General features: G+C 45.7%; 1 protein-coding gene across 1 annotated transcript in view; it reads right to left on the bottom strand.

The window, feature by feature from the left end:
* The window catches only part of Uch-L5 (ubiquitin carboxy-terminal hydrolase L5), a 225393-nt gene that overhangs the window by 180848 nt on the left and 18526 nt on the right, over positions 1–26019 (bottom strand). Inside the window, exon 2 of the mRNA XM_068355135.1 lies at positions 20173–20236. Within this exon, the coding sequence (XP_068211236.1) occupies positions 20173–20236 (64 nt within the window). The remainder of the gene's footprint in view (positions 1–20172; positions 20237–26019) is intronic.

Below are 26019 nucleotides of genomic sequence, written 5' to 3'. Positions count from 1 at the left end.
TTGCCACTGAGTCTGCTAAGGTCAGCCAGTCGTTCCGAGAGAGCGGAGACAGAAACCGATCCTGTGAGACCAGGATGGGTGTAGTGGAAAGACCGAAGCACAGTGCCTTGAACTGGTGTCTCTTGTTTGTCTACACTGAATCTTCCACCCTTCCTAGATGGATGGTTTGGACCTGGGAGTAAGTGTCCTTTAGGTCCGGTGTGCAAATGAAGACCTGGGGTCTTAGCCCTTGATCGAACTCCAACATGGTGTGGACATCGACCCAAAGGGACAGCTCCTTGGTGATCCTTTAGCATGGAAGATTGTCGACGCTGGAGTCTTGACTCGTGTCGTAAAGGATCAGGCGCGATACCCAATGTAAGAATTCTTCTCTGAGAGAGAATTTCTTCAAAAGGAAGGACCCGCTTAGCCTTACCACGCGCCCTGATGGGATTGATGCTATTCCTTAGAACAGAATCTATCTGGCGAATGTTAATCAAGGGTTAACCGTTGGGTATCGTGGTTACTGTGCAGTTGGAGAGTACTCGCAAGTAGTTCCCTGTTGGCAAGCCGTTGATGAGGGTTGTCGAACGTTTACCGATCACTTTAGTGTGATGGCAAACGACCAGTAGCGAGAAGTATGTTGTATAACTTCTGATCTAGGAACTACAGGAAGCGGTTGACTAGTAAGTTCGAGTCACGAACTGCTGGCAAATAACCGATGGCAAATGAATCAGTGGTCTGTGAGCCGATGGTGAGTTCGAGATCAGCAAGAAGATTATGGTCCCACCTGTTTGGTCTGAGATGAGCAAGCTGAAGATGGGCTGGTCAGAGATCAGCGAGCTGAGTTCAATGATCGAAGAAAGATGAGCTGCCCATCGGTGATCTAGCGATCAGCAAGCTGATGACTGGTTATTGACTAGCAATCGATGATTGGAAATGCTAGCAATTGGAGATCGTTAGTCATTGGAGGGACTAGAGGTCAAAAATCTGCATTGAGCTAGCAATTGGCGGTCTGGTGATCGGCAACCTGGCGATCAGTAAACTGTGAACTAGCCATCAGCAAACCGTGATCTAGAGATCAGTCTGTTGATGCTTTCCTGTTTGCTGCCGGTGGTCTGTCAAGGAAAAAAGAAACTTCAGAAGAGACAGGGACCAAGGATTCCCCGATTCGATTCCCTTGTAGGATGGAATCATCGGGATCTTGAATCCTTCTGTGGAGCCTTATTCCTCTTTTCCCCGTGGCAATGTTTATGTGCTTGCGGGGAGGAATGGCGCAATGATGACCTGTCCAAAAAGTTTTATTCCTTTTTACTGACAATTGCGCGAGTGTGTAGGTGAGTCTGGAGCAATGGCACACAGGATGATGCTGGTGCTTAATATCTGCAAGCGCTGGTTCTTAGGCAAGAGCTGGTGCATTGGATCTGTGAGCCTTGACTCTTTGGCAAGAGCTGGCGCATGGATCTGGGACTGTAACTGCGCAGGAGGGCGCAGGAAAGTGAGGAAGAGCACTGGCGCGCAGTAAAGCACTGTGTAGTTTTGTGCATTCTCCCTAGAATGCACCGAAGCGTGTAACTGGTTGCGCCAGAGTGGGAGCATTGGCGCGTGCGTGAGAGTACTACGTGGAAACTGTTGGCGCGTGGGTGCGGAAGATCATCGGCGTCCGCACGCGCGGAAGGCTGTGTGTGCACACTTAAGATTATTGGAGCTCGCACGTGCAAAGGCCGTCAGTGCGCGTGCGCGGTAGACTGTTGGCGCACGTGCAGGATACTCCCGTCTCAGATGCTTTCCTACAAAAAAGGATCGACTAAAGAAGCCGGGGGGGGGGGGAAGCCGTCGACGACCCTAAGGAGGACCTTCTCCTAAAGCATGGCTCCTTCTGCCCAACGGGCAAACCTCTTGCCGACCCATGGCATAGAGGCTCAGCGATACTGGATTCGCTGACAGTGTAGGAGAGATGTTAAGAGCGAGGTGCGATATCCTTGGCTGAACGCGGAGATCATGCAGGAATCGGCATCGGGAAGCTGTTATCCGGACGAGTAACCTTAGGCATCCCCCCAGCGTGAGACCTGCAAGGGGGGTTGCCAATCCTAGAGTTTGTGAACTCTGCCGCTCCCCCTAGGATTATGCCTCCCCGGAAGAACTTCCCGTCCTACCTGTCCCTGACAGGAGGGGACTGCTATTGTACACCTTGTCTTAGCTGCCGTAGCCGGTTCCGATAACCTAGGCTGATGAGGTCGAATGAAGAGGCGTCGGAGGCTCGCAGGGTCTGAAAGTAAGCGCCTTGGAGGAGTGAAAACGGAATTCGACTTTCTCCGCACAACAGCTGTCCATTTCTCTGCCCTTGGGCTCAAACAAGCTCTTCCCAAGGATGGAAGAGTGTCTGAGCTTGTTGACATCCACGGGTGGGACTCCCGAAAGGAAGCCCTCGGTCACTGCGTCTAGATGCTCCAACATCGAGTTTGCTCGCAAGTTCGAAACTTGGCGACGGAACGCAAAGGTGCTTGAGCCCGAGAGAAGGAAAGTACCCATGATCTTCCTGGAGCTTCCTTGTACTGTACAAAAACCTCGGGTCGCAACCGGGGAGGGAAAGGCCTGGTAAGCCTCTTCCACGAAATGGTGAAGAGGAAGGGCTAAAACCAGTCACCCCCTGCCTGACGGAGAAATCTCAAAAGAAAAACTCCCTGGCAAGACCCTTCCAGGGAATGGTGAGGAGGAAGGGCTAAACCAGGTTCTGGAAAGAAGAATGCTGCTCACACCTCCCTGAAGATTCTTCCTGCTCTTGCACGTGCCATGTTCTGCGTTTACGTGGTGAAGACTGTGTTCTGGAAATACGCGCTCCAGAAGACTCGCCAGGTTGCCCGTGTTGCGAAGCCCCGACGGGAATCGCGGTCGCAATCACCCTGGAGCTCGCACGATGGTAAATCAATGGTTCGCACGTGGGCGAACGTGGAAGCGCCCGTGCGTGGACACGCAAGCGCGTGGGCGCGCAGACGAAAGTGCGCGAGGGAGCGCAGGAGGGCGAGCGTGGTTGGAAGGGCGAGAGCTGGCGGTCGGAACCCGATAGTGCACAGGCGAGCGATGACGCGTAGGTGAGCGACGGCGCGTTGGCGAGCGATGGCTTACTGGCAGGAATCGCGCTGGCGCGAAGGAACACATTGGTTCGCACGCGGGCGAACATGGGTGCGCATGTGCGTGGGCGAACATGGGTGTGCATGTGCACGGGCGCGTATGCGCGTGGGCACGTGGGCGCGCATGCGAGTGGGCACGTGGTTGCGAGGGCGAGCGAGGCGGCCGGGAGACCAATGGCGCGTAGGCGGGCGATGGCGCGTTGACGAGCGATGGCCCGAACGAGAGTGAAGGCGCGTTGGCGGGCGGTGGTGCGTTGAAAACGCTAGCGCGCAGGCGAAGAATCGCGCGGGCGCGTAGGAGATCGCTGACACGTAAGAGACTAGAGAAGGTTGACGGCGAGAAGGCGACAGGAAGACTTCTTGCCTGTGCCCAGGTCTGATAGATCGTGGGCGAGAGGGCGAACGTTAGCGCGCATCGCGCTAATCAGAAGGCGCGCAGGTGCATCAGGAAGGAGAGCGCTGATGCGAGCGATCCTGGACATTCAGGAAAACTGTTGGCGCCCACTGGCGCGTAGCAGGAAAGGGCGCGCAGATGTGCACTGGCGAACTGAAGAGAGCTGGCGCACAGAAGGACAGGTGAGCACTGAAGAGAGCTGTCACCCAGAAGGACAGCTGAGCGCTGGCGAGCAGGAAGAAGATCTACGGCGAGACTCAGCTACCGGAGATCGTGGTCCACAGCAGGCGAGCGCTAGCGCTACTGCGCACGGGCGCACAGGAGATCGTGGGCGCGCAGGAGAAAACCTGGCACTTAAGGGACTTACCCACACTGTGGAATAACCCCCTTAGACCCGAAGGTACCGGTGCCCGTTGTAAACTGGGTGTGTTGGTGCCCACTGCGCATCTGCATCCAGGAACGGAGATGAAGACTAGAAGATCTGGCAGGAGAAGCAGCAGCAACGGTCGGTACTTGTCGAGGAAGGTCCTCTGCGTAGCGTCGAACAAAGATGAAGACGACCTCGGACAGGTGCAACACCCTCCGACCTCCGAAGAGGAGTCTCTGAACGTGACCTCCCCCGAGGGGAAGAGTCACTTGCAGGAGAGACCGTAGGCAACAGCTATCCCCAAAGGGAAACTGAGCCTCAGCAACAACAGCAGGAGGAGTCCTCCGATGAGGAGTCTCTGTGGTGAACTCCCCCCCAGGGAAGAAGCACTCGCAGGAGAGACCGTGGGCTCAACTGCCCCCCGAAGGGGACAGAGGCTTCAGCAACAACAGCAGACGGAGGCCTCAGAAGAGGTGTCTCTGTGGTGCACTCCCCCTCGGGGGAGAAGCACTCGCGGGAGAGACCGTAGGGCTCAGCTGCCCCCCGAAGGGGATTGAGCCTTCAGCAACAACAGCAGACGGAGTCCTCCGAAGAGGAGTCTCTGTGGTGAACTCCCCCCCGGGGGAGAAGCACTCGCAGGAGAGACCGTAGGGCTCGGAAGCCCCCCGAAGGGAACTGAGCCTTCAGCAACATCAGCAACAACAGCAGAAGAATCCTCCGGAGAGGAGTCTCTATGAGTGTCCTCCCTCGCGAACGAAAGAGGAACACTTCGTAGAAGAGACGGGACAGAGAGCAATCCTCCGAAGAGGGGCTCCTGCAGTTGTTCAGCCCCTTGAGCGTAACTGCAGGTGTGACCGCTCAGCACCAAGAGCATAGTCGCACGAAAAAAAGGCAAGAGGAATGAATGAATGATTTAAAGTTTTCAGGCATCCTGACATCTAAGGTCATTGACGCCGGTAACATTTAATTTATATATACAAAAGTAAAAAATGAAATGAAATAAAAAAATGTTATTTTCATTAGTAAAATAAATTTTTGAATATACTTACCCGATAATCATGTAGCTGTCAACTCCGTTGCCCGACAGAATTCTACGGAAGGGATACGCCAGCGATCGCTATACAAGAGGGGGGTGTACTTCACAAGCGCCACCTGTGGCCAGGTACTGCAGTACTTCTTGTTGACACCACTTCAATTTTTCCTCGGTCCACTGGTTCTATGGGGAGGAAGGGTGGGTCAATTAAATCATGATTATTGGGTAAGTATATTCAAAAATTTATTTTACTAATGAAAATAACATTTTTCAATATTAAACTTACCCGATAATCATGTAGCTGATTCACACCCAGGGAGGTGGGTGAAAACCAGTGTACATGTATATCAAGAAGCTAAGTATCCCGTATTTCATATTATCAGTTATTCAAAATAACAATGAAATTACAAGTACCTGGTAAGGAAGTCGACTTGAGCCATTACTCTGCCTTAAATAAGTTCGTCTTCCTTACTGAGCGCAGCGTTCCTCTTAGGAGGCTGAACAACTCTAAGGTGCTGAAGTATCAAGGGCTGCAACCCATACTAAAGGACCTCATCACAACCTTTAACCTCGGCGCTTCTCAAGAAAGAATTGACCACCCGCCAAATCAACAAGGATGTGGAAGGCTTCTTAGCCGACCGTACAACCCATAAAAAGTATTCAAGAGAAAGGTTAAAAGGTTATGGGATTATGGGAATGTAGTGGCTGAGCCCTCGCCTACTACTGCATTCGTTGCTACGAATGGTCCCAGGGTGTAGCAGTACTCGTAAAGAGACTGGACATCTTTGAGATAGAATGATGCGAACACTGAATTGCTTCTCCAATAGGTTGCATCCATAACACTCTGCAGAGAATGGCTCTGTTTGAAGGCCACTGAAGTAGCCACAGCTCTCACTTCATGTGTCCTTACCTTCAGCAAAGCAAGGTCTTCTTCCTTCAGATGAGAATGTGCTTCTCTAATCAGAAGCCTGAATAGTAAGAAACTGAGTTCTTAGAACTTGGAAAAGAAGGTTTCTTGATAGCACACCATAAGGCTTCTGATTGTCCTCGTAAAGGTTAAGACCTTTTTAGATAGTACCTAAGAGCTCTAACTGGGCAAAGTACTCTCTCCAGTTCATTCCCCACCAAGTTGGACAGGCTTGGGATCTCGAACGACTTAGGCTAAGGACGTGAAGGAAGCTCGTTTAGCAAAAACCGAGCTGCAAGGAACATGTAGCCGTTTCAGATGTGAAAACAATGATCCTGCTGAAGGTGTGGATCTCACTTACTCTTTTAGCTGTTGTCAAGCACACGAGGAAAAGAGTTTTTAATGTGAGGTCCTAAAAAGAGGCTGATTGGAGAGGTTCAAATCTTGATGACATAAGGAACCTTAGGACCACGTCTAGATTCCAGCCTGGAGTGGACAACCGACGTTCCTTTGAGGTCTCAAAAGACCTAGGGAGGTCCTGTAGATCTTTGTTGGTGGAAAGATCCAAGCCTCTGTGGCGGAAAACCGCTGCCAACATACTTCTGTAACCCTTGATCGTAGGAGCTGAAAGGGATCTTACTTTCCTTAGATATAACAGGAAGTCAGCAATCTGGGTTACAGTGGTACTGGTTGAGGAAACTGCATTGGTCTTGTACCAGCTACGGAAGACTTCCCCTTGAGACTGATAGATTCTGAGAGTGGATGTTCTCCTTGCTTTGGCAATCGCTCTGGCTGCCTCCTTCGAAAAGCCCCTAGCTCTTGAGAGTCTTTCGAAAGTCTGAAGGCAGTCAGACGAAGAGCGTGGAGGTTTGGGTGTACCTTCTTTACGTGAGGTAGACGTAGAAGGTTCACTCCTAGAGGAAGAGTCCTGGGAATGTCGACCAGCCATTGCAGTACCTCTAAGAACCATTCTCTCGCGGGCCAGAGCGGAGCCAACCAACGTCAGCCGTGTCCCTTTGCGAGAGGAGAACTTCTGAAGTACCCTGTTGACAATCTTGAACGGCGGGAATGCATACAGGTCGAGATGGAACCAATCCAGCAGAAAAGCATCCACGTGAACTGCTGCTGGGTCTGGAATCGGAGAACAATACAACAGGAGTCTCTAGGTTATCGAGGTAGCGAACAGATCTATGGTTGGCTGACCCCACAGGGCCCAAAGTCTGCTGCAAACATTCTTGTGAAGGGTCCATTCTGTGGGGATGACCTGACCCTTCCGGCTGAGGTGATCTGCCATGACATTCATACCGCCCTGAATGAACCTCGTTACCAGCGTGAGCTTTCGATCTTTAGACCAGATGAGGAGGTCCCTTGCGATCTAGAACAACTTCACGAAAGAGTCCCTCCCTGCTTGAAGATGTAAGCCAGGGCTGTGGTGTTGTCAGAGTCCACCTCCACCACTTTGTTAAGCTGGAGGGACTTGAAGTTTATCAAGGCCAGAAGAACCGCCAACAACTCCTTGCAATTGATGTGAAGTGTCCTTTGTTCCTGATTCCATGTTCCCGAGCATTCCTGTCCGTCCAAAGTCGCACCCCAGCCCGTGTCTGATGCGTCCGAGAGGAGAAGGCGGTCGGGTTTCTGAACAGCCAAAGATAGACTTCCTTGAGAAGAAAGCTGTTCTTACACCACGCAAGAGAAGACCTCCTCTCTTCGGAAACAGGAACTGAGACCGTCTCTAGCGTCATGTCCTTTATCCAGTGAGCAGCTAGATGATACTGAAGGGGGGGAGGTGGAGTCTCCCTAACACGATGAACAGGGCCAGCGATGAAAGTGTCCCTGTTAGACTCATCCACTACCTGACTGAGCATCGGTTCCTTCTCAGCATGCTCTGGATGCATTCTAGGGCTTGGAAGATCCTTGGGGCCGACGGAAAAGCCCGAAAAGCTCGACTCTGAAGATCCATACCCAGGGAGACAATGGTCTGGGATGGGACGAGCTGAGACTCCTCAAAATTGACCAGGAGGCCCAGTTCCTTGGTCAGATCCATAGTCCATCTGAGAATCTCCAGACAGCGACGACTTGTGGGAGCTCTTAAAAGCCAGTCGTCTGACGGAGCCGGACACAAGATCATGGTACTGCTGCACAGTCTGTGAACTGTCAACCATGGGGAAGCGAGGAAGTACAGTGACAACCCGAAGCTGTCTAGACTGTCTGGGTCGTACAGACAACTCCTTATCGGGTTGCTGAGGTTGCCGCACTGCGTCACAACAAGTCACTTCTGCTGGTTGTTGAACGTCTTCCCAGTGACACACTGACTCCGTAAACAAAAAAAAATCCTCTAACAAGGACTAAGCTTGGACTGCATGTCTTGCAACAAAGCTCAAGGTCTATGGGAGCAGGTGTGGTAACAGACGGGGTTAGCGACTGAAGTGGAACCATTACCTTCCCTGGGAGCATGTTATGCTTAAATAAAAGTCCATAGGAGGCTACGCAGCTAAAGGCTCCTCTCCAAATGACAGAGTCCTCAAGGGAATATCAGAAGGAGGGAGAAAAGCACTTTCTCATCTACAGGGACCATATCCGAGAAAAGCTAAGTTCTCTCAGTGAGGGTTTCACTGGTGCAAAAGCAGCAGACTAGAAGGCAACGTTATGAAACTGCTTGACAGTCTAGTGAGTTGGCAACAACCAAAGACGTGTGACTGAGAAGCATGCGGTAAGGTATGCAGAGCATGTTGTATGCAGAGCATGCTGTATGCAGAGCATGCTGTATGCAGAGCATGCTGTATGTAGAGCATGCTGTAAGGTAAGCAGAGCGTGTTGCATGGCGTGTAACATTTCTCAGAAATTCCATGACCAGTGCTAGAGTGAGTAATATCGCATTACCGTCCATTGAAAGTGCACGTGCCGAGGGAATTGATTTAGACTGTATTGTTGATGAATTTGATAGCCGGCATGATAATCGTAGAATTAAGCTACACTAAATGTACTATAATCTACTTCACCTCAGGAAAGGGAAACTCGCCCTGTTGGCAACACTGCATTACTTCATGCATGCTTGCATGGGGTTTAATATCAACATAATATTACCTTACATTCATAACTCATGATTCATTTTTGTTTAGAAGATATTTTTGCCATATTTTGCGATTTGTTAAAAATATATTGCAAGGAATACATATATATTTTTATATAAGTAATACAAATAACTTCCATTATCATAATGTTTGTGTAGGCATACATGTATATGATTACAAATGCAAGTTATGAAAGTAATGAGGTGTTATTATTGTCATTTGTTATTCCCAAGTTGAATGGGAAGAAGCTCAAGTTGAGGAAAAAGTGGCAGATGCATGCGTTGAGGTGGCTGACTCATAGCATGAGGTTGCTGCCTCAAGAGTTGCGCTTGCTGTAAGGGTTGCGGATGCGCAGTAGCAGGTTCCTGAGGAACGAGTTAAGGTTCCTGAGGTGTGAGCTGCGAGAGTTGTTGAGGTGGCTGCAGCGAGTGCTGAGGTGGCTGCCTCATTGATGGAAGAGGTTGTCGTACCTCAAGAGATTGTTGCCTCGCTGGTGGAACCGCAAGCGGAAGCGGAGGAAGTAAGGCATAAGACTCCTGCTCCCATTGCTGAGGTTGCCTTAAGGAAGGTTAAGGTTGCTGCACAACGCTGGTAACTGGCAACTCAGAACGCGGTAAGGTAGCCTGAGGAACCTCAACTTCGTACGCCTGGCAGACTGGACTGCGGTGAGGCGGAGCTCTCGCAGGAGGAGGCGGAGGTTGCTGCACACCGCTGGTAACTGGCAACTCAGAACGCGGTAAGGTAGCCTGAGGAACCTCAACTTCGTACGCCTGGCAGACTGGACTGCGGAGAGGCGGAGCGTTCGCAGGAGGAGGTGTAACCTTCTCAGCCTGAAACTCACGCATTAAGACCGCAAGCTGCGACTGCATGGACTGCAGCAAAGTCGTCTTGGGATCAACAGACGATAAAGTCTGTTGAGGCAAAGCCTTAACTCTCTTAGGAGGTGTGCAGTCACCTGATGACTGAGGAGAGTCAGAGCTAACCCAATGACTGCAGCCGGGTTGTTGAACTCTAACTTCGTACGTCTGGCATAGGTCTGGATTTTACGTTTAAGAGGTCTTGAGACCTGGGACCAGCGTTTTCTCCCCGAAATTTCTTCTGCAGACGAGCAAAATAAGGGCTCAATCGTCTGCGGGTGGGAGTGACGGTCTCTGTAAGACACGCCCGCAACCACCGAGGATACTTCTGTGCGCCGATCAAGGCCTGCCGAACCCTTTTGCCCTTCGACATTGCTTCTCCCCTGGGCTTGGGAGCTTGCAAGAGGTCCCGGACTGGGAGGACGACTGGCACGCACAGAAGTACCCTCACGCACAACACTGACACACTTTGCGCTAATCACTTATCACTTTTGATTTTCTGTTTGCACTTATTTCACTGAACTCGAAACTTTAAGTGGTTTGTACCTGAAACACGCAATTCTATCCTTTCTCAAAAGTTAGTAATTGCGAAAACAGAATTACAATGTAACAGAAAAATCTAATGAAAGATAAATAATTCAGTGGCTGGAAAGAGCCTAAACACTAGATCAAATAAACTACGTTTAAAATCTCTCACCGCATAAAGCTTGAGAACAAGAAAAAACTCTAGAAACGTTTACCTTCTTCCCCTAAAGAGACTAGGGAGAAGAGCAAAAACGATAACAACGTTACTCGCTTGAACGAAACGTTTATCCTCCTCTTTCTCCCTCCGTCTCTATCTCTCTCTCTCTCTCTCTCTCTCTTGACTTAGAACCTGAGAGAAGAGCCCAATCATATATATCGTTAAAACATATTATTGTTAAAGGAAAAAACTGAAATATTTCCCAAAATGAAAAGTTCCTTTATAAGAATTAAAACCATTAAGTTAAGAAAGAATGAACAAAACGCTAGACACGGTTACTCTTACTGCAACGTGACACCGTGAAAATTCTCTCTCTATCGTAACGATAGAGCGCAAGTTGAACGTTCTGAACGTCAACAACTGCAGAGACAAAACAAAACGTTAGTTCAACTTTGAAAACAGTACGAGACTATCAAAGAAATTCTTTCAAAAACATTAAAATAGCATAATATGTTAACAGGTAAAACCGAAATGACGGGCTCAATGTTAATTAACTTCGGTACCAAGAAAAGACCGCCTACTATTAGGAAAGGTCGAATATAAACAAATATAAAAATTAATTTTAATAAGTTTATAATAAAAGGAAGTTAATCGAAGAGGCCTATAAAAGGCGGAGAGATATAAAATAAATCTATAACTTTTGTTAAGCAAAATTAAGAAAGAGAGTCTATACTCTCTTAGACACCAACACTTCCGTCTAAGGGAAGGGTCGGCCATTTAAAGGTGAAAGAGAGTTCATACTCTCTTCGTCACCATAATTAATCAAATTAATTCCAAAAGTTAGCTAAGCTAATAATAAAACTTCCTGAATAGCGAAAGCTGAAATCTTAGAGCAATACTTCACCAAAAACCGTGAACAAGACTCCAAAATTATAAGCGTATCCATGAACGTCTTGCCGGAAGCACGACTGAGGAAAAATTGGTGTCAACAAGAAGTACTGCAGTACCTGGCCACAGGTGGCGCTTGTGAAGTACACCCCCCTCTTGTATAGCGATCGCTGGCGTATCCCTTCCGTAGAATTCTGTCGGGCAACGGAGTTGACAGCTACATGATTATCGGGTAAGTTTAATATTGAAAATTAAAGAGTATTCAATTAAAATAATAAAAATTGAATGTCATAAAAGTTAAATATTTTTCAGAAGACCTGCTTCTGAAAGAAATCTAAAAATGCCACTTGCATGGTAGGACACATCATTTCCAAGAATCTTGGCAAGGATGAACCTGCCACCCTCACCTTGAGCCTCAAACAAATATCTATTCCGCAAGATGTTATAATTGGGGCATTCGGTCAACAAATGCCTTACTGTTAGAGGTACTACACAGTTGTCACAATACGGTTGCTGTTGGCCCTTCAGCAGAAACTCATGTGTCAACCGAGTGTGACCAATACGGAGACGACAAAGAGACGTCTCCCATTTTCGGGGCATCATATTATACCTCCAAGGAGATATGTCATTTGTTACTTCCCTCATTTTATTGCCATCTTGACTATCCCATTGCTGTTGCCATTTATTGCAAACCAATTTCTTGATGTCAGGTAAGAAATCATTACAGGGAATGGGATATCTTCTTGGCAGCAACTCGGATGCAGCCTCCTTAGCCAGTGAATCTGCCTTCTCATTCCCGGACACACCTACATGTGCTGGAACCCAACAAAATTGAACTGTTATACCTCTCCGTCCAATAAGGAAAAGCCATTCTAAAATCTTTAAAACTAGAGGGTTATTAGATTTAAAAACTTCCATAGCTTGAAGGACACTCCTTGCATCACTAAAAATTGTAAAATTACCCTCCTTCTCCAACGCTATTTTCTCAATAGCAGTTAATATGCCATACAGTTCGGCAGTAAATATGGAAGCGGTCAGAGGAAGTGTACCTCTACAATTAAAACCATTACTATGTACTCCAAATCCAACGCCAGCATCAGATTTGGAGCCATCAGTATAGATAAAAGTTGATCCTCTATGTTCTTTAACATGTTCATTAAAAAGAGACCTGGCTTCTATGTCTGACATATTCTTCTTATTTCCAATAAAATATTTACAAAAAGATATCTCTGGTAACTTCCATGGAGGCGTTGATGATACCTTGAATGGAAGTATCTTATTTCTAATTATATCCAGACTATTTAATAATCGTTTCACCCGAAAGCCATAAGGTTGAGGAGAATTTGGGTGCAACTCAAAGTATGATGCTTGTCTTACAAGGCTTGCAGTCTGAAAGGCTAGAGAGTTAGGGAGTCTTTGCAATCTAAACCAATACCGAAGAATGGAAGACATTCGGTAAAGGTCTAGAGGTAACTCTCCAGCATCAACAAGGAGACTTGGGATAGGCGAGGTTTTAAAAGCTCCAGTAGACAATCTAATACCTGCATGATATATCGAATCTAATATTTTTAACCGGCTTGGGGTGGCTGAAGAATATACCTTACAACCATAACTAATTTTGGAAAAAATCAAGGCCTTGTATAATTTTAAAATAGTATTGCGGTCTGCCCCCCATGATGTATGGGACAATACTTTTAAGATATTCAGAGCTTCAACACATTTAGCTTTTAGCGCTTTTAGGTGAGAAACCCAGGTAAGTCTACAGTCAAATATCAAACCTAAAAATTTGGTTTCCGATACACATGGTATCCGTTGACCTTTAATGTATATATCCGGGTCTGGATGTACTCCCCGGATACGACAAAAATGGACAATGGTAGTTTTACTTGTCGAGAACTTGAATCCATTCATGTCAGCCCACTGGATAATTTTATCAATAGAGAGTTGGATTTTTCTCTCAACCATTGCCATTCTAGTGCCAGCAAATGATATTGAGAGATCATCCACAAATAATGTTGAGAGAACATCCTGGGGAATGGCTGAGGATATCCCATTAATTGCTAGTGCAAAAAGGGTTACACTCAGCACACTACCCTGAGGAACTCCTTCTTCCTGGCACTTACTCTCTGATAGAGTTTCCCCCACTCTCACTTGAAAAACTCTACATGAAAGAAATGCCTGAATAAATAGTGGCAGCTCTCCTCTCAATCCCAATTCATGAATGGTTTTAAGAATACCATATCTCCATGTGGTATCATATGCCTTTTCAAGGTCAAAAAATACTGTAACATGGTGCTGTTTGGAAGCAAAGGCTTCACAAATAGAAGACTCAAGTCGTATCAACACATCAGTCGTTGAGTGCATTTTTCGGAATCCACATTGAATCGGTGATAAAATACCCTTATTTTCAAGGTACCATATCAGCCTTGCATTGACCATCTTCTCCATGATTTTACATAAACAAGATGTCAATGCAATAGGACGATAGTTTGCTGCTAAAAACTTGTCTTTACCGGGTTTTAAAAAGGCTAAAATAATGGCTAGTTCCCAAACACTTGGGTAACTATGATCATGCCATATTCTATTAATAATGCTTAAAATAAATAGCTTTGTATTAAAATGTACATGTTTAATCATTGCATATGGAATTCCATCGGGTCCAGGGGCTGTATCGTTGCAATGAGCAAGAGCGGAATCAAATTCTCTTTCAGTGAAAGGAGAATTATACGACTCTTCCCTTCTTGTGGCAAAATTTAAAATTTTATTTTCTTCAGTGCTCCTATACTGGTGACCAGGGGCTCCTTCATACTTGCTGGATACATTTGAAAAATGATTAGCCAAGGCATTGCTAACTTCATTTGCTTCAGTTACATAATGGCCATTCACCTTCAACACTGGTGGTGGGTTGGGGGTGAATTTGCCAGCTATCTTTTTTACTTTCCTCCACACAGAAGATGGTGGTGTTCTACTGTTAATGGAGGAAACAAAAGACATCCATGACTGGCGCCTTGCTTCTTTCATGGCACGACGGAACTGTGCTCTACATTTCTTGTACATAATTAAATTCTCATCAGTTCGGAGTCTACGCAATCGTGTTAGAGATCTTCTTGTGGCTCTGTGGAGTGCAGTTAGTTCTGAAGACCACCACGGGACTGGTCGTCGTTTGAATAACCCTGTTGTTTTGGGAATTGAATTGACTCCTGCTGTATGAAGAGTTCCATTCAGCAGATCTATAGCATCATCAATACTTTCTAACTGTTCTGCTCTCCCTTCGATTTCACTTAGCTCAGAAAATTTAACCCAGTCTGCCTTGTCTAGATTCCAACGTGGCGATCTTTGCAAAGGTGGACCCTTGTTGGTGTTTATAATGATTGGTGCATGATCACTAGTATGCCAATCATCTAATGTCCTCCAATCAAAATCAAGAAGGCAGTTAGAGCTTGCAATTGAAAGGTCAATGCATGACAAGGTACCTGTCTGAACATGGAAGTACGTGGGCTCTCCTGTATTAAGGAGCCCCACATCCTCATTCTCCACAATTGATGAGATAATATTGCCCCTTGTGTTGGCCAAAACATCACCCCATAAAGGATGCCTACCATTCATATCTCCCAGTAAGAGAAAAGGTTGAGGGAGTTGTTGAATAACTTCTGCTAAATCATCATTTGGAGGTAAGTACAGAGAGCATATTGTATATTTTCTCCCTATATCAATTTGTACAACAACTGCCTGCAGGGTTGTACGTATAGACATGGGTATTTGGGGAACATCTCGACGAATGTACATGAGACTTCCGCCATGGCTCCCTGCTTGTTGATTATATGGTGTTCTATAGCTAACATACTCTCGAGGACTAGGAGTGTTAGAATCAAGCATACTTTCCTGTAGACATACTATTATGGGGGAATGCTCATGAATTAGGAGCTTAAGTTCTTCATATTTCGCCCTCAAACCCTGACAGTTCCATTGCAAAATGGAGGAGAAAACTATGGATTATTTCTGGAAGACGTCTTGGGTGAGGTCTTCCCATTAGCAGTTTTTAATCTAACATTATTACTTGTAGGTTTCTTCAGAGATGATCTTGTTATGTTGGGTTTTACGTTGGAGTTTTTCTTTGTATCTTTTTTATATATTTGTTGAGGGGGATGGTGGACCTCAACTTGAATTTCTGATTTATTTAAATTGTCTTCTGGTTGATCGCCAACATCAACAGACAAAACATCATATTTATTTGATGTCATAATTCTAGTATTTCTTATGGAAGGGGGTGAGAGAGATGGAGGTCTCTCTCTTTTACGATTAATAGGTTGCAAGTTACCAGGTTTTTGTACCTTCCCCACTACAGGTACACCTGATAACTTGGTGTCAGGTGGAATCTCCATTAAATCAGGCAAGGATATGGCCTGGGAGAGGTTAGTACTATCCTTTGTAATGGGGGACAAAGGTTTGATAGTGGTGGGCAATGTCTTTTTGTTGATACTCAATGATAAATCTTTAGGAGGAGATGTTCTTGTCTTATGCAGCACTTTATCAATAGATGGTGAATTCCTTTTTCGAGAACTACCTACAGTAGTAGGTGGGTGAGATGATTCCCGAGGAACTTTTTCTCCTGTTTTTAATGTTTTTGTATAAGTAATAGATTTATTTAATAATCTCTTGGCATGCCCCACGCTTACATGTTCAATAATTGATTTATTGAGGGCAGCCTCTTCTAACTTATAAAACTGGCAGCTCCTATCATTAGATTTATGATTAGAGTTGCAGTTTAAGCACCTTGCCTCAAGTGTACAATCCCCATGGTAAATTTTGGAGCAAGTATTACAAATTTTTTCATTATTGCAAACTTTGGAAGGATGTCCAAATTTAAAGCAATTATAACATTGCAGTGGCTTCTGCTTAAAAGGTTGAACTCTGATCCTTTCGTTTTCTATGTCTATGTGGAAAGGTACATCAGCATCCTGGAGAGTAAGAACAATCATTGATGTTCCAAGTACTTTATGTACTTTCCACACTGATAGGGGACACATGGCCAATATCTCCTCTTCAGTAAATTCATACAGATCCCTATTAAAAACCACTCCCCTTCCATAGCTAAAGTTTAGATGGGGTTTGATGTCCAATTTTATATCATCATTTACTGTCTTCAAATTAGACAGTATAACAGACTGTGTGTATGACTTGGCCTTTATCAAGAAACTTTTCTTCCCGAAACGAGATATATCTCCAGGTGCGATCGTACCTACCTTCCTCTGAAGAAATTTGCATATCTTGAAATAATTTTCCGTACCTCCTACAGATTGAGCAAGAAGCCACATTGGTGGTTTTGGCTTTCTTTGGGATGGTATATCTGCCTCTATATCTTTATCAGCCCAGTCTGCTGGTCTGTAGACATCCAGATCTTTAGGTGCCCCATCACACAGAGCACCCTTAACATTTATATTACCTACTTTAATATCAACAATGTTACAGCTTGCATTAAATGCTTCCTCGTGACAATTAAATGATAACCAAGATTCCCAATTATCATCTTGAAGTTTCATTCTAATTTCTTTTATTGATCCGTAACACTCAAATATTTTATGTAGCACATCATAATTAGCTTCTAAAGGGATTTGGGTAACGTGCAGGACTTTCAGTTTTCCTGTGTTGCCCAAATTACCCTTTTTCCGAGTGTTTAAAGAATAGTCCTTTTTAGTTCCTACGTCGTCAACGGAGTTTTCTTTAAATGAATTGCCAGAGGTCATCAACAGTGCCGGGGGCAAGTCAGCATATCCAGGGGAGGTGGGGTCATTTTCACAAGATTCCATCATAAAAAAGAAGAGAGAAGAGTGATTTTTTGAAGTTTGATTTACCTGCTTGAGAACATTAAGGCATCACATGTTGGGAAGGAGATTTACACTCTCCACTACCGGCACAGTGAAAGTATACTTCCCAGATGGTCCACTCCATACCCTACCCGAAGGATAGCATCAAAACAGATATAGAGGCACAGGTGTAAGCTGAACCTGCCTGTTAGGACTGAGACCAAGAAACTATGGAATCATCCTCCCCATATCTGTAATGACGGGCTTCCGGCCAAAAGCCGAGAGTCTTACCCCAAGCGTTGGATCCCCCTGGATTCCGAAGACCCAACACTTGAGAATAGTTCCGCCAAAAAGGTCCAAACCATCTTCGGGATGGCTGAGATCATCCAATACTCTCACATATAGCTTTGAGCACAAACACCTCCCAACCGTGACACCTTTCCCATTCATCAAAGCAGGCAGCAATACCGGATGTAGAAACATCCGCCCAAGTGGCAATAATAGATGTAGAAACATCCATGCCATAAAGAGAAAAAAAAATAATAATAAACACACATATATATGTAAATATATACACATACATATGGGAAATTTTACTCATAGGGTTGGGACAGCAACATGAAGGAAAGTTTATAATATTAGGAGAAGGTTGAAGCCATATAAAGAGTTAGAAAAAGATGAAAGAGAGAAATTTAGATTCGAACTGGGGGAGCAATTTCCCCAAGTTCGAGAGCCCTCTTGCCCGTCACCAAGATTCAGCATGGGAATGAAATGCCGTGCTGAAGCTCAATGACTTCATCAAGGCATTCTCTCATTAAGAGGGAGGCAAGAGGAGTTCCCCCCGAAAGGAAAAACTCAAGCCTGGACGGGAAAACTTCCCTCGGAAGGGAAGTTACCCACCCAAGGAGGTGAGCCTCCTGAGTGTTCTAAAATGAACTGGAGAGCTGTCAGTCGTCACGGGAGCACTTCAAGGAGAAGGAGACACGTCCTGACAAGGATCTATAGGGGAGGCTGCAACAGCAGATTCCCCAGGCCCCAACAAGACAGCTCGCTTCATTGCCACATTACAGAAACGAAACTAGATCGTTAACTGTGAAACATAAAAAAAAAACAAAAATCAATAGTTAACATTCATTCCCCCGGGAACACAAGAATTACACAACAGGCACATGCCCTCAAAACCACTTACACTTACGGAAGGAGAGTTGTAACAAACACAGAATTATAACAATTATAATTATGTAATTATGTAATTTAAATATGAATGTTCACTAAATGAAGAACGAAAACCCCAAAAGGAATCGTTCTACAAAAACTGAAAAGTCAACAAATACAATTAGTTTCATAAACTAATTGAAACAAAATGTACGGCGTAGCAACCCCACCCACACGGGAAGGAAGCTACTCAGACGTAGTAAAGGTAAAACGTAGTAAAGGGTGAACGACCTCAAGAGAGAGAGAGAGAGAGAGAGAGAGACCGTAGTCAAACTCGAACGCGACCCATGAAATTACACCGTGGTGGCCTAACTGCCGAGGGTTCCACGGAGATATCGTACACTACACACACAAGCACAAACTCTGAAAAGGAAACTTACTGATTTCTATACTCAAATTTATACATAAACACGAAAAAATGTTTACATATATATTGAGTATAAAAAAAGTAAGTGATTAAGTAAAGACAAAACAAATAATGGCTGCCAAGCGAGGACGAAGACAGGCACGTCTGTCCATCGTCCGAGCCAAAAATGAAGTGAGACATTTCACCGGTGTGTGAGGGGGGAAGGGGTAGCAAGCTACCCTTCCCCCTACCCCTGCTGACTAGCGCGGGGTAGTAAACCCTCGTTAAAATCTAATGGCTCGTCAATTTCAGCTACGCCGAAAGTAAACCCAATGTAAATAGCGTGGTTTGTATTTCGGTTACGGAACAACTTACCTTTTAAGTTATAAATACATGATCACAGTTCAAATAAAAACAAAAAAGCGAAAGCCTATACTCGAAAAACGTTAATACATCACCATATAACGTCCAAACAGAGTAAAAAGCGAGAGAGAATATCCAATAGAACCAACCGCCATAGTGGCAGGGAAAATCTGAAGAGGTTGGGTATAGTTCTACCTGTTGTACCGTGAGGGCACTAGTGTACACCTGGCATATCTGCGATAGCCGCGCGAGATTTTGAATTTCCTACCGAGGCGTTAGGGACTTTAGCCATTCTTACATATCCAGCGGGTAAGTTTTATATTTAAAAATAAACTGTCACAGTCGAACCAACAAAAAAATATCTTATTCGTAAGAAAAAGAACGGAAAATCCAATATCAGCGAAAGCCATCAACTAAAAAATAGCAATGGGTACTTCACCAATTTGTAGTAAAAGCAAACCCAAACAAAGTAGAGCGAATTTCCGACGTGTTGCTGGAACGACGGCAGGGAATTTCTGAGGACAAATGGGAATGGTTCCAGGTACCTGGTTAGAGGGCGCACAGGCATGATCACCTGGCCACCTGTCGGCAATTGCCACGAATTTTGAATTTCTACCGTGCGCGTGATGAATCGGCGGGATTAAGCTATATATATGTAACTACCAGGGAAGTTATGTACTGTATTCAAAAATAAAATGTTAAGGTATTTCACCTGTGTGTGAGCGGGGTGGTTGATTTAACCCCCCCCCCCCTAACTAGTGCTGGGTAGTTGTACCTAGCTAAAAAATCTTTTGGTTAGGTTATATCATTTGTCAAAACAATATCCACTGTAAAAGAGTGAAAGAGTTTGTTGTCGTGTTGGAACGAACACATTTTCAATGAATAAAAGAAAGAAAAGGTTAAACACCCAAAGTAAGAGTACGAAGATTATGTCCATACACCTTGGCGGCTGAAGTCAAAGTGACGCCTCAGTGTGCTGGTGAGGGGGGCGGGCATTTCCCGCCTACCACCAGTATCCACCGACACACCTTGTTAAAATTTTAACAGCCAAATTCGGGCCAAGCAGAAATCCTACTCTTATTAAAGGACGAAGGTTTGTGTTCGTGAGGCAACAAATACACTTTAGATAACTTACTTCAAGTTTGAAAATGACTCATCCTCTAAGCTCCACAATTCTTCAACTTGAACACCCTTAACACCTGAAAATTTCACAAAACAATTAGACACAGACAAGAATATGACAAATTTAGAAGTGATTTGTATTTCTTTAACTGTACAAACAGGAGTTCTTTATGTAGAAGAAATGATTCAGCTTGAGTTGGTTAGCCATAAAACTTTAACGAGAGGTGTCAATGACCCTCCACTAGGTAAGAGGCGGATATACACATTCACCAAGTAGCTGATCTCACGTCTGATTGCAGACAGGACTTCTATGGGGCAGGTGAAGGTGGAAAAAGTATGTGTAAAGAATTTAGGTTTGTATAGTTAGGAAAAATACAAATTACTTTCAAATTTGTCATTTATTCCTTCACAAATACAAACCTTTGTTCTTTACATAGGGGAGACACCCTAAGGTGGATGGAAGACCTATTCTAACTGGCTGAAGAATTTAGTCCCGGGATACAAATCCGAGTTCGATAGTGTGTGGAAAGAGCATCCTGACACCTCATAACCATTGGCCTGTCAATGCCAAAGGGGTGATAAATTGTTTAACCATGGCGAGTGAGTGGAAACTCATTATGACTTTAGCAAGTTAAGTTTAAAGAGATGGTTGACACTCATGCACACCATGACCCAATTCCCCCTTGCATGGAGATTGGGGACATAATATAAAAGATATATAGCATTTCAGACCACAAAACGAAAATGGGGCTTACCTGCAGTCAGACAAGAGGCCAGCTTGCACAGTCTACAGAGTTGTGCTCCATGAGAGTGGAAGATGAAGAAAGAAAGGGCCAGTCATTCCTTTACATTCATCCCAAACAATTACCGCTGTAACCTAGAATAAATGTATACAAGGTCCTATTGGTTGTCATGCAGGTAGTGGGTGGTGAAGCTGGTTTGCCTCTTCCACAAGCCCACTTGAAGCACCTGCACACCAGAGAAATTTCTTTTGAACACCAGGGATGTACCTATGACCCTGATGTCAGGAGCTCTGGGTCGATTGCCCTCCTGGGCAGGCAGAGGATTAAGTGAGCGGTCAATTACCTGCCGAATCCAAGGAGTGTTTTTTTTTTTGTGTTCCTCTTGACTGTCCACGTACTCACAAGCTGTTCTTGTGCGCTTTAGATAATGCCTCACCACTATTAATAGCTGGTCAGGATCATCAGTTACTTCCAGAAGACTCAAAATCTGGAATGACCCCAATCTAAGGTCCACAACAGCCAGATTTTGAGTCTTACTGATAAACTCATGGACGAAGAGGAATGTAACTTGGCCCCCTCCCCTTGAATGGTTGATGTCATAAGAGACCATGCAGCTTGCAGACTTTCTTTGCAGAGCCCAGAGCGAGAAGGAAAACTGTCTTCCACCGAAGAAGAGGAGAGAGATTGCGGGTTCTGTCAGGAGACTACTGAAATCCAACAAGATTTCAAGATGCCAACAGGAAAGAGTACTGGGCTCTCTCCAATTCGCAGCAGTGACAGACCCAGTGCTAAAAGCACAACTAAAGGATGTGTCAGGAGTCTGGAGAAGATACGCATCAAACGCTCAAAGAGATCAACAGAGATTGACACCGACCTTACTGCAATCGCTTCTAAGGCCGTGGTCAAAGGTCAAGAGCCTAACAAGGACAATTCCCTTACAACCACCTCAACCTTCAGTGGTCATCCACACAGATGCAACCCCAGAAGGATGGGGAGGCCATTCCCATCAAAGGAAAGTGCAAGGGAACTGGTCGCACCAGTTCAAGACCTTTAACATCAACATTCTGGAAGACATGGCAGTCTTCCTAGCGTTGAAGAAACTATCCCCTCACAGATCAGCCCACATCAGGCTGGTTTTGGACAGCAAAGTAATAGTGAAATGTCTGAACCGGCAAGGCTCAAGATCGCCTACATCAATCACGGAAAAAAAGATGGCACTTATCAGCAGTTCACCTACAAGGGTTTCACAATGTGACGGCGGACACTCTATCCAGGCGAAAACCGATAGAGACAGAATGGTCCCTAGCCGCAGACTCATTCTCCTTCATCTTGGAAAAAGTCCTAGAATTGCACATTGACTTCTTCGCAACGAGCGACAACAAGAAACTACCTCGATATGTGGCCCAATATAAGGACCCTCGGACATAAGCGACGGACGCTTTGTCCCTCGATTGGAACAGATGGAATCATATCTATCTGTTCCCACCAACAAATCTCCTGTTGAAGGTCCTCAACAAGCTGAGATCCTTCAAGGGAACAGCAGCAGTAGTGGCCCCCAAATGGCCCAGGAGCAATTGGTTCCCTCTAGTCATAGAACTGAAGCTGAAGCTGTTTCCTCTGCCAAGTGCAGTTCTATCCCAACTGGTTCAGAAGTCGATTGTCTACGCTTCATCATTGAGAACCCAAAACCTACATTTCAAGATTTTCTCACCTTAGCAGCCAAGAAAAGGTTCGGGATCTCAAAAGACAACATCGACTTTATAGAAGAATACAAGTCACAGTCAACCAGAAGACAAAATGAATCGTCTTGGAAGAAGTGGGTTTCCTTTGTCAAAGCAAACAAACCAGCAAAAATCTCGATAGACTTTTGCCTTTCCTTCTTCATCTACCTTCATGAACAAGGCCTGGCTTTCACCACAATAACTACGTGTAAGTCAGCTTTGACTAGACCTCTTCTTTACGCTTTCCAGGTGGATTTGACAAACTAAATTTTCAATAAGATTCCAAAAGCATGCGCTAGACTCAAACCAGCAACCTCTCCAAAGGCCATATCATGGTCCTTGGACAAAGTCTTGCACTATGCTTCGAACTTGAACAACGAAGATTGTACCATAAAGGATCTAACACAGAAAGTGATATTCTTGTTTGCTATAGCCTCAGGGGCTAAAGTTAGAGAAATAGTGGCCCTATTTAGAAATGAGGGCCATATTCAGTTCACAGAAGAGGGAGAACTGAATCTTTTTCCCGATCCTACCTTTCTCGCCAAAAACGAGCTGCCCACCAAAAGGTGGGATCCTTGGAGAATCTGCCCTCTGAAGGAAGATGTCTCTCTATGTCCAGTAGTGTGTCTTAAGGTCTATCTCTGAAGAACTTCAGACTTCAAGAAGGGACAGCTCTTCCTAGGCGAAACCTCAGGATCAAACTTATCCCTCCGAAACTCACCTACTTTATTCGCAGAGCAGATCCTGACAGTACACCCGCAGGTCACGATCCTAGAAAAGTTGCTTCCTCGTTGAACTTCTTTCAACATATGGACTTTTGATAGACTCCGCTCATATACAGAGTGGAAATCTTCTAGAGTTTTCTATAAACATTACGTGAAGCAAGTGCATGAAATAGAACACTTTGTGGTGGCGGCAGGTAGTGTTATAAAATGACAAATTCGTAGATAATTTGTAATTACCTAACTATACAAACCTTAGCTATTTACATGGGGTAATTACTTCGGCGTAGCTGAATGACGAGCCATTAGAATTTTAACGAGGGTTTACTACCCCACCGCTAGATAGCGGGGGGTAGCTTGCTACCCCCCCTTCACACATACTGGTGAGTGCTTCACTTTGCTTAGAGGTAGGACTTATCCCGGGGGACAGGGCTGGCGGGCAAATATGTGTAAATAGCTAAGGTTTGTATAGTTAGGAAAAATACAAATTATCTACGAATTTGTCATTTGTTCCGTAACTGAAATACAAACCACGCTATTTACATGGGGTGACTCAACCCTTAGGAAGGGCGGTAAGTCCCTGCCATACTGGCTTTTGGCTTTGCCCAGGGACTCAATATTTGAGTGTGTAAGTACTCGAGAAATAAGGAGTCCCTGCGCCTCGCTAGCATTGTTGTGAAACTGCTGTGGCCTACATACGCTGTGTGTGAAGGTGAAGAGTGTGACTCGTCCTAGGAAGTTGACCTGGAGTTCTTCCGATGGAATTCTAGGCTAGGACTCTCCCAATACCACCTCAACAGGGTATGGGGACATGACAGTATTACTCTTAATACTAGGAACACAAAGAAAGCATGGTTTACCTGCATTGGTTTGAGGTCAGCTATGCAAAGAACCCAGGATGCTGCTTTCTCCAAGGAAGGAGAGGATGAAGAAAAGAATAAGGGCCAGACAAATCTTTTCATTCACGCAGACTAAGACCGGTAACAATGCCCTCAACCTCTGCTACCTGTCCATTAAGGAGCCTGAGATTAGACCAGCTATTGTGTATCCATCACAGGGCCGACAGAGAACGTATCGAGCCTCCTGTGTCACGTCTTGCAGGTAGTGGGCTGTGAAGGTCATCTGACGCTTCCACCCCTGCTTGTAGAACCTGCATCACTGAGGAGATCTTCTTGAAGGTCAGGGACGTTGCTGCGCCCCTTACATCATGCGCTCTAAGGCGACATGACGGAGGAGGGTCAGGATTCAGGGGCAGATGTATCACCCAATGAATCCATGCAGAGATGGTATTCTTGGTGACCCCCCTCTTGTTCTCCCAGTGCTCACAAACAAAGCTTACACTTGGGGACGAATGCAGCCGTTCTTTGAGATATAACCTCAGACTCCTTACTGGACACAGTAGGAGATGGTCTGGGTCATCTGTTACAGAATGAAGACTCGAAATCCAGAAAGAGTCGAATCGAGGATCCGGCACTCTCGGATTCTGTGTCTTAGCCACAAACTCAGAGACGATTACGAACGTTACCTCCCCTCATCCCCTTGCATGGGCGATGTCATACAAGAGACCATGAAGTTCACAGACTCGCTTGGCCGAGGCCAAAGCTAGTAGAAACACCGCCTTTCGAGTTAGGTGTCGATTTGAAGCCTGGCGACATGGTTCGTAGGGAGGCCTCCTAAGAGGCCCGAGAATTCGAACCAAGTGCTCTGGAGGAGGTCTCCCTTCTGACTGAAGGCAGGTAAGATCGTATCTTCGTATGAGTAGGGAAAGTTCCAGCGAGGAAGGAATGTCCGCTCCTTTGAGCCTGAAGACTAGCCTTAAGGCTGAGCGATAACCTTTCATTGCCGAGACTGAAAAGGCGCATTCTTTCCGCAAATAAACGAAGAACTTCGCTCTTGCTGGAACAGTGGTATCGAGTGAAGAGATACTCCTTCACGATTCCAACCACCAAAAGACTCGCCACTTTGCCTGGTAGGCCCCTGCGGATGACCTGCGCAGGTGTCCAGACATCCTGTTCGCAACTTGTTGCGACCATTCCCTCTTAGTGAGGGGGTGCTGGATAGTCTTCCAGGCGGTAAGTCCAAGCGAAGCTATGGCTTTGAGGGAGATGTTGGCATGTGGTTGTTTGCTTGTGTCGCAGAGGGGGTTCTCCCGGAAGTTCCGTCAGGAGTTGCGGAAGGTCCAGAAACCATTCCACGAGATGCCATAGCGTAGCTATAAAGGGTCATCGAGCGATTGACCGATATTCTGGTCTTGTTGAGCACCCTCCTCATCAGACAGAACGGGGAAAAAGTGCACACGTTGGTGCTGTCCCACCGTTGTTGGAAGGTATCTTGTCAGAGTGCTTTGGGATCTGGGCCTGGGGGCAATACAGCGGGAGCTTGAAGTTCAGCGCTATCGCGGACCGATCCACAGTCGGATAACCCCACAAAGTCAGGACTTTGTTGGCCACTGGATGATCCAAGGACCACTCGATACTCATTATCTGAGATGCTCTGCTCCGACTGTCGGTGAGCACATTCCCTTTGTCTGGAATGAAGTGAGTCGATAGAGGGATTGAGTGGGCTTCGGTCTATCTTAGTATCTCTACTGAGAGACGGGATAGCCGCTTTGAAAAGGTACCTCCTTGCTTGTTGATGTAAGCCACTCCTGTGGTGTTGTCGCTCATCACCCCCC

Source organism: Palaemon carinicauda, chromosome 31, assembly GCF_036898095.1.
Source record: "Palaemon carinicauda isolate YSFRI2023 chromosome 31, ASM3689809v2, whole genome shotgun sequence".
NCBI classification, from domain to species: Eukaryota; Metazoa; Arthropoda; class Malacostraca; order Decapoda; family Palaemonidae; genus Palaemon; species Palaemon carinicauda.
Note: the sequence above shows the minus strand (reverse complement) of the source record. Positions and strands in the feature narration are given on the sequence as shown.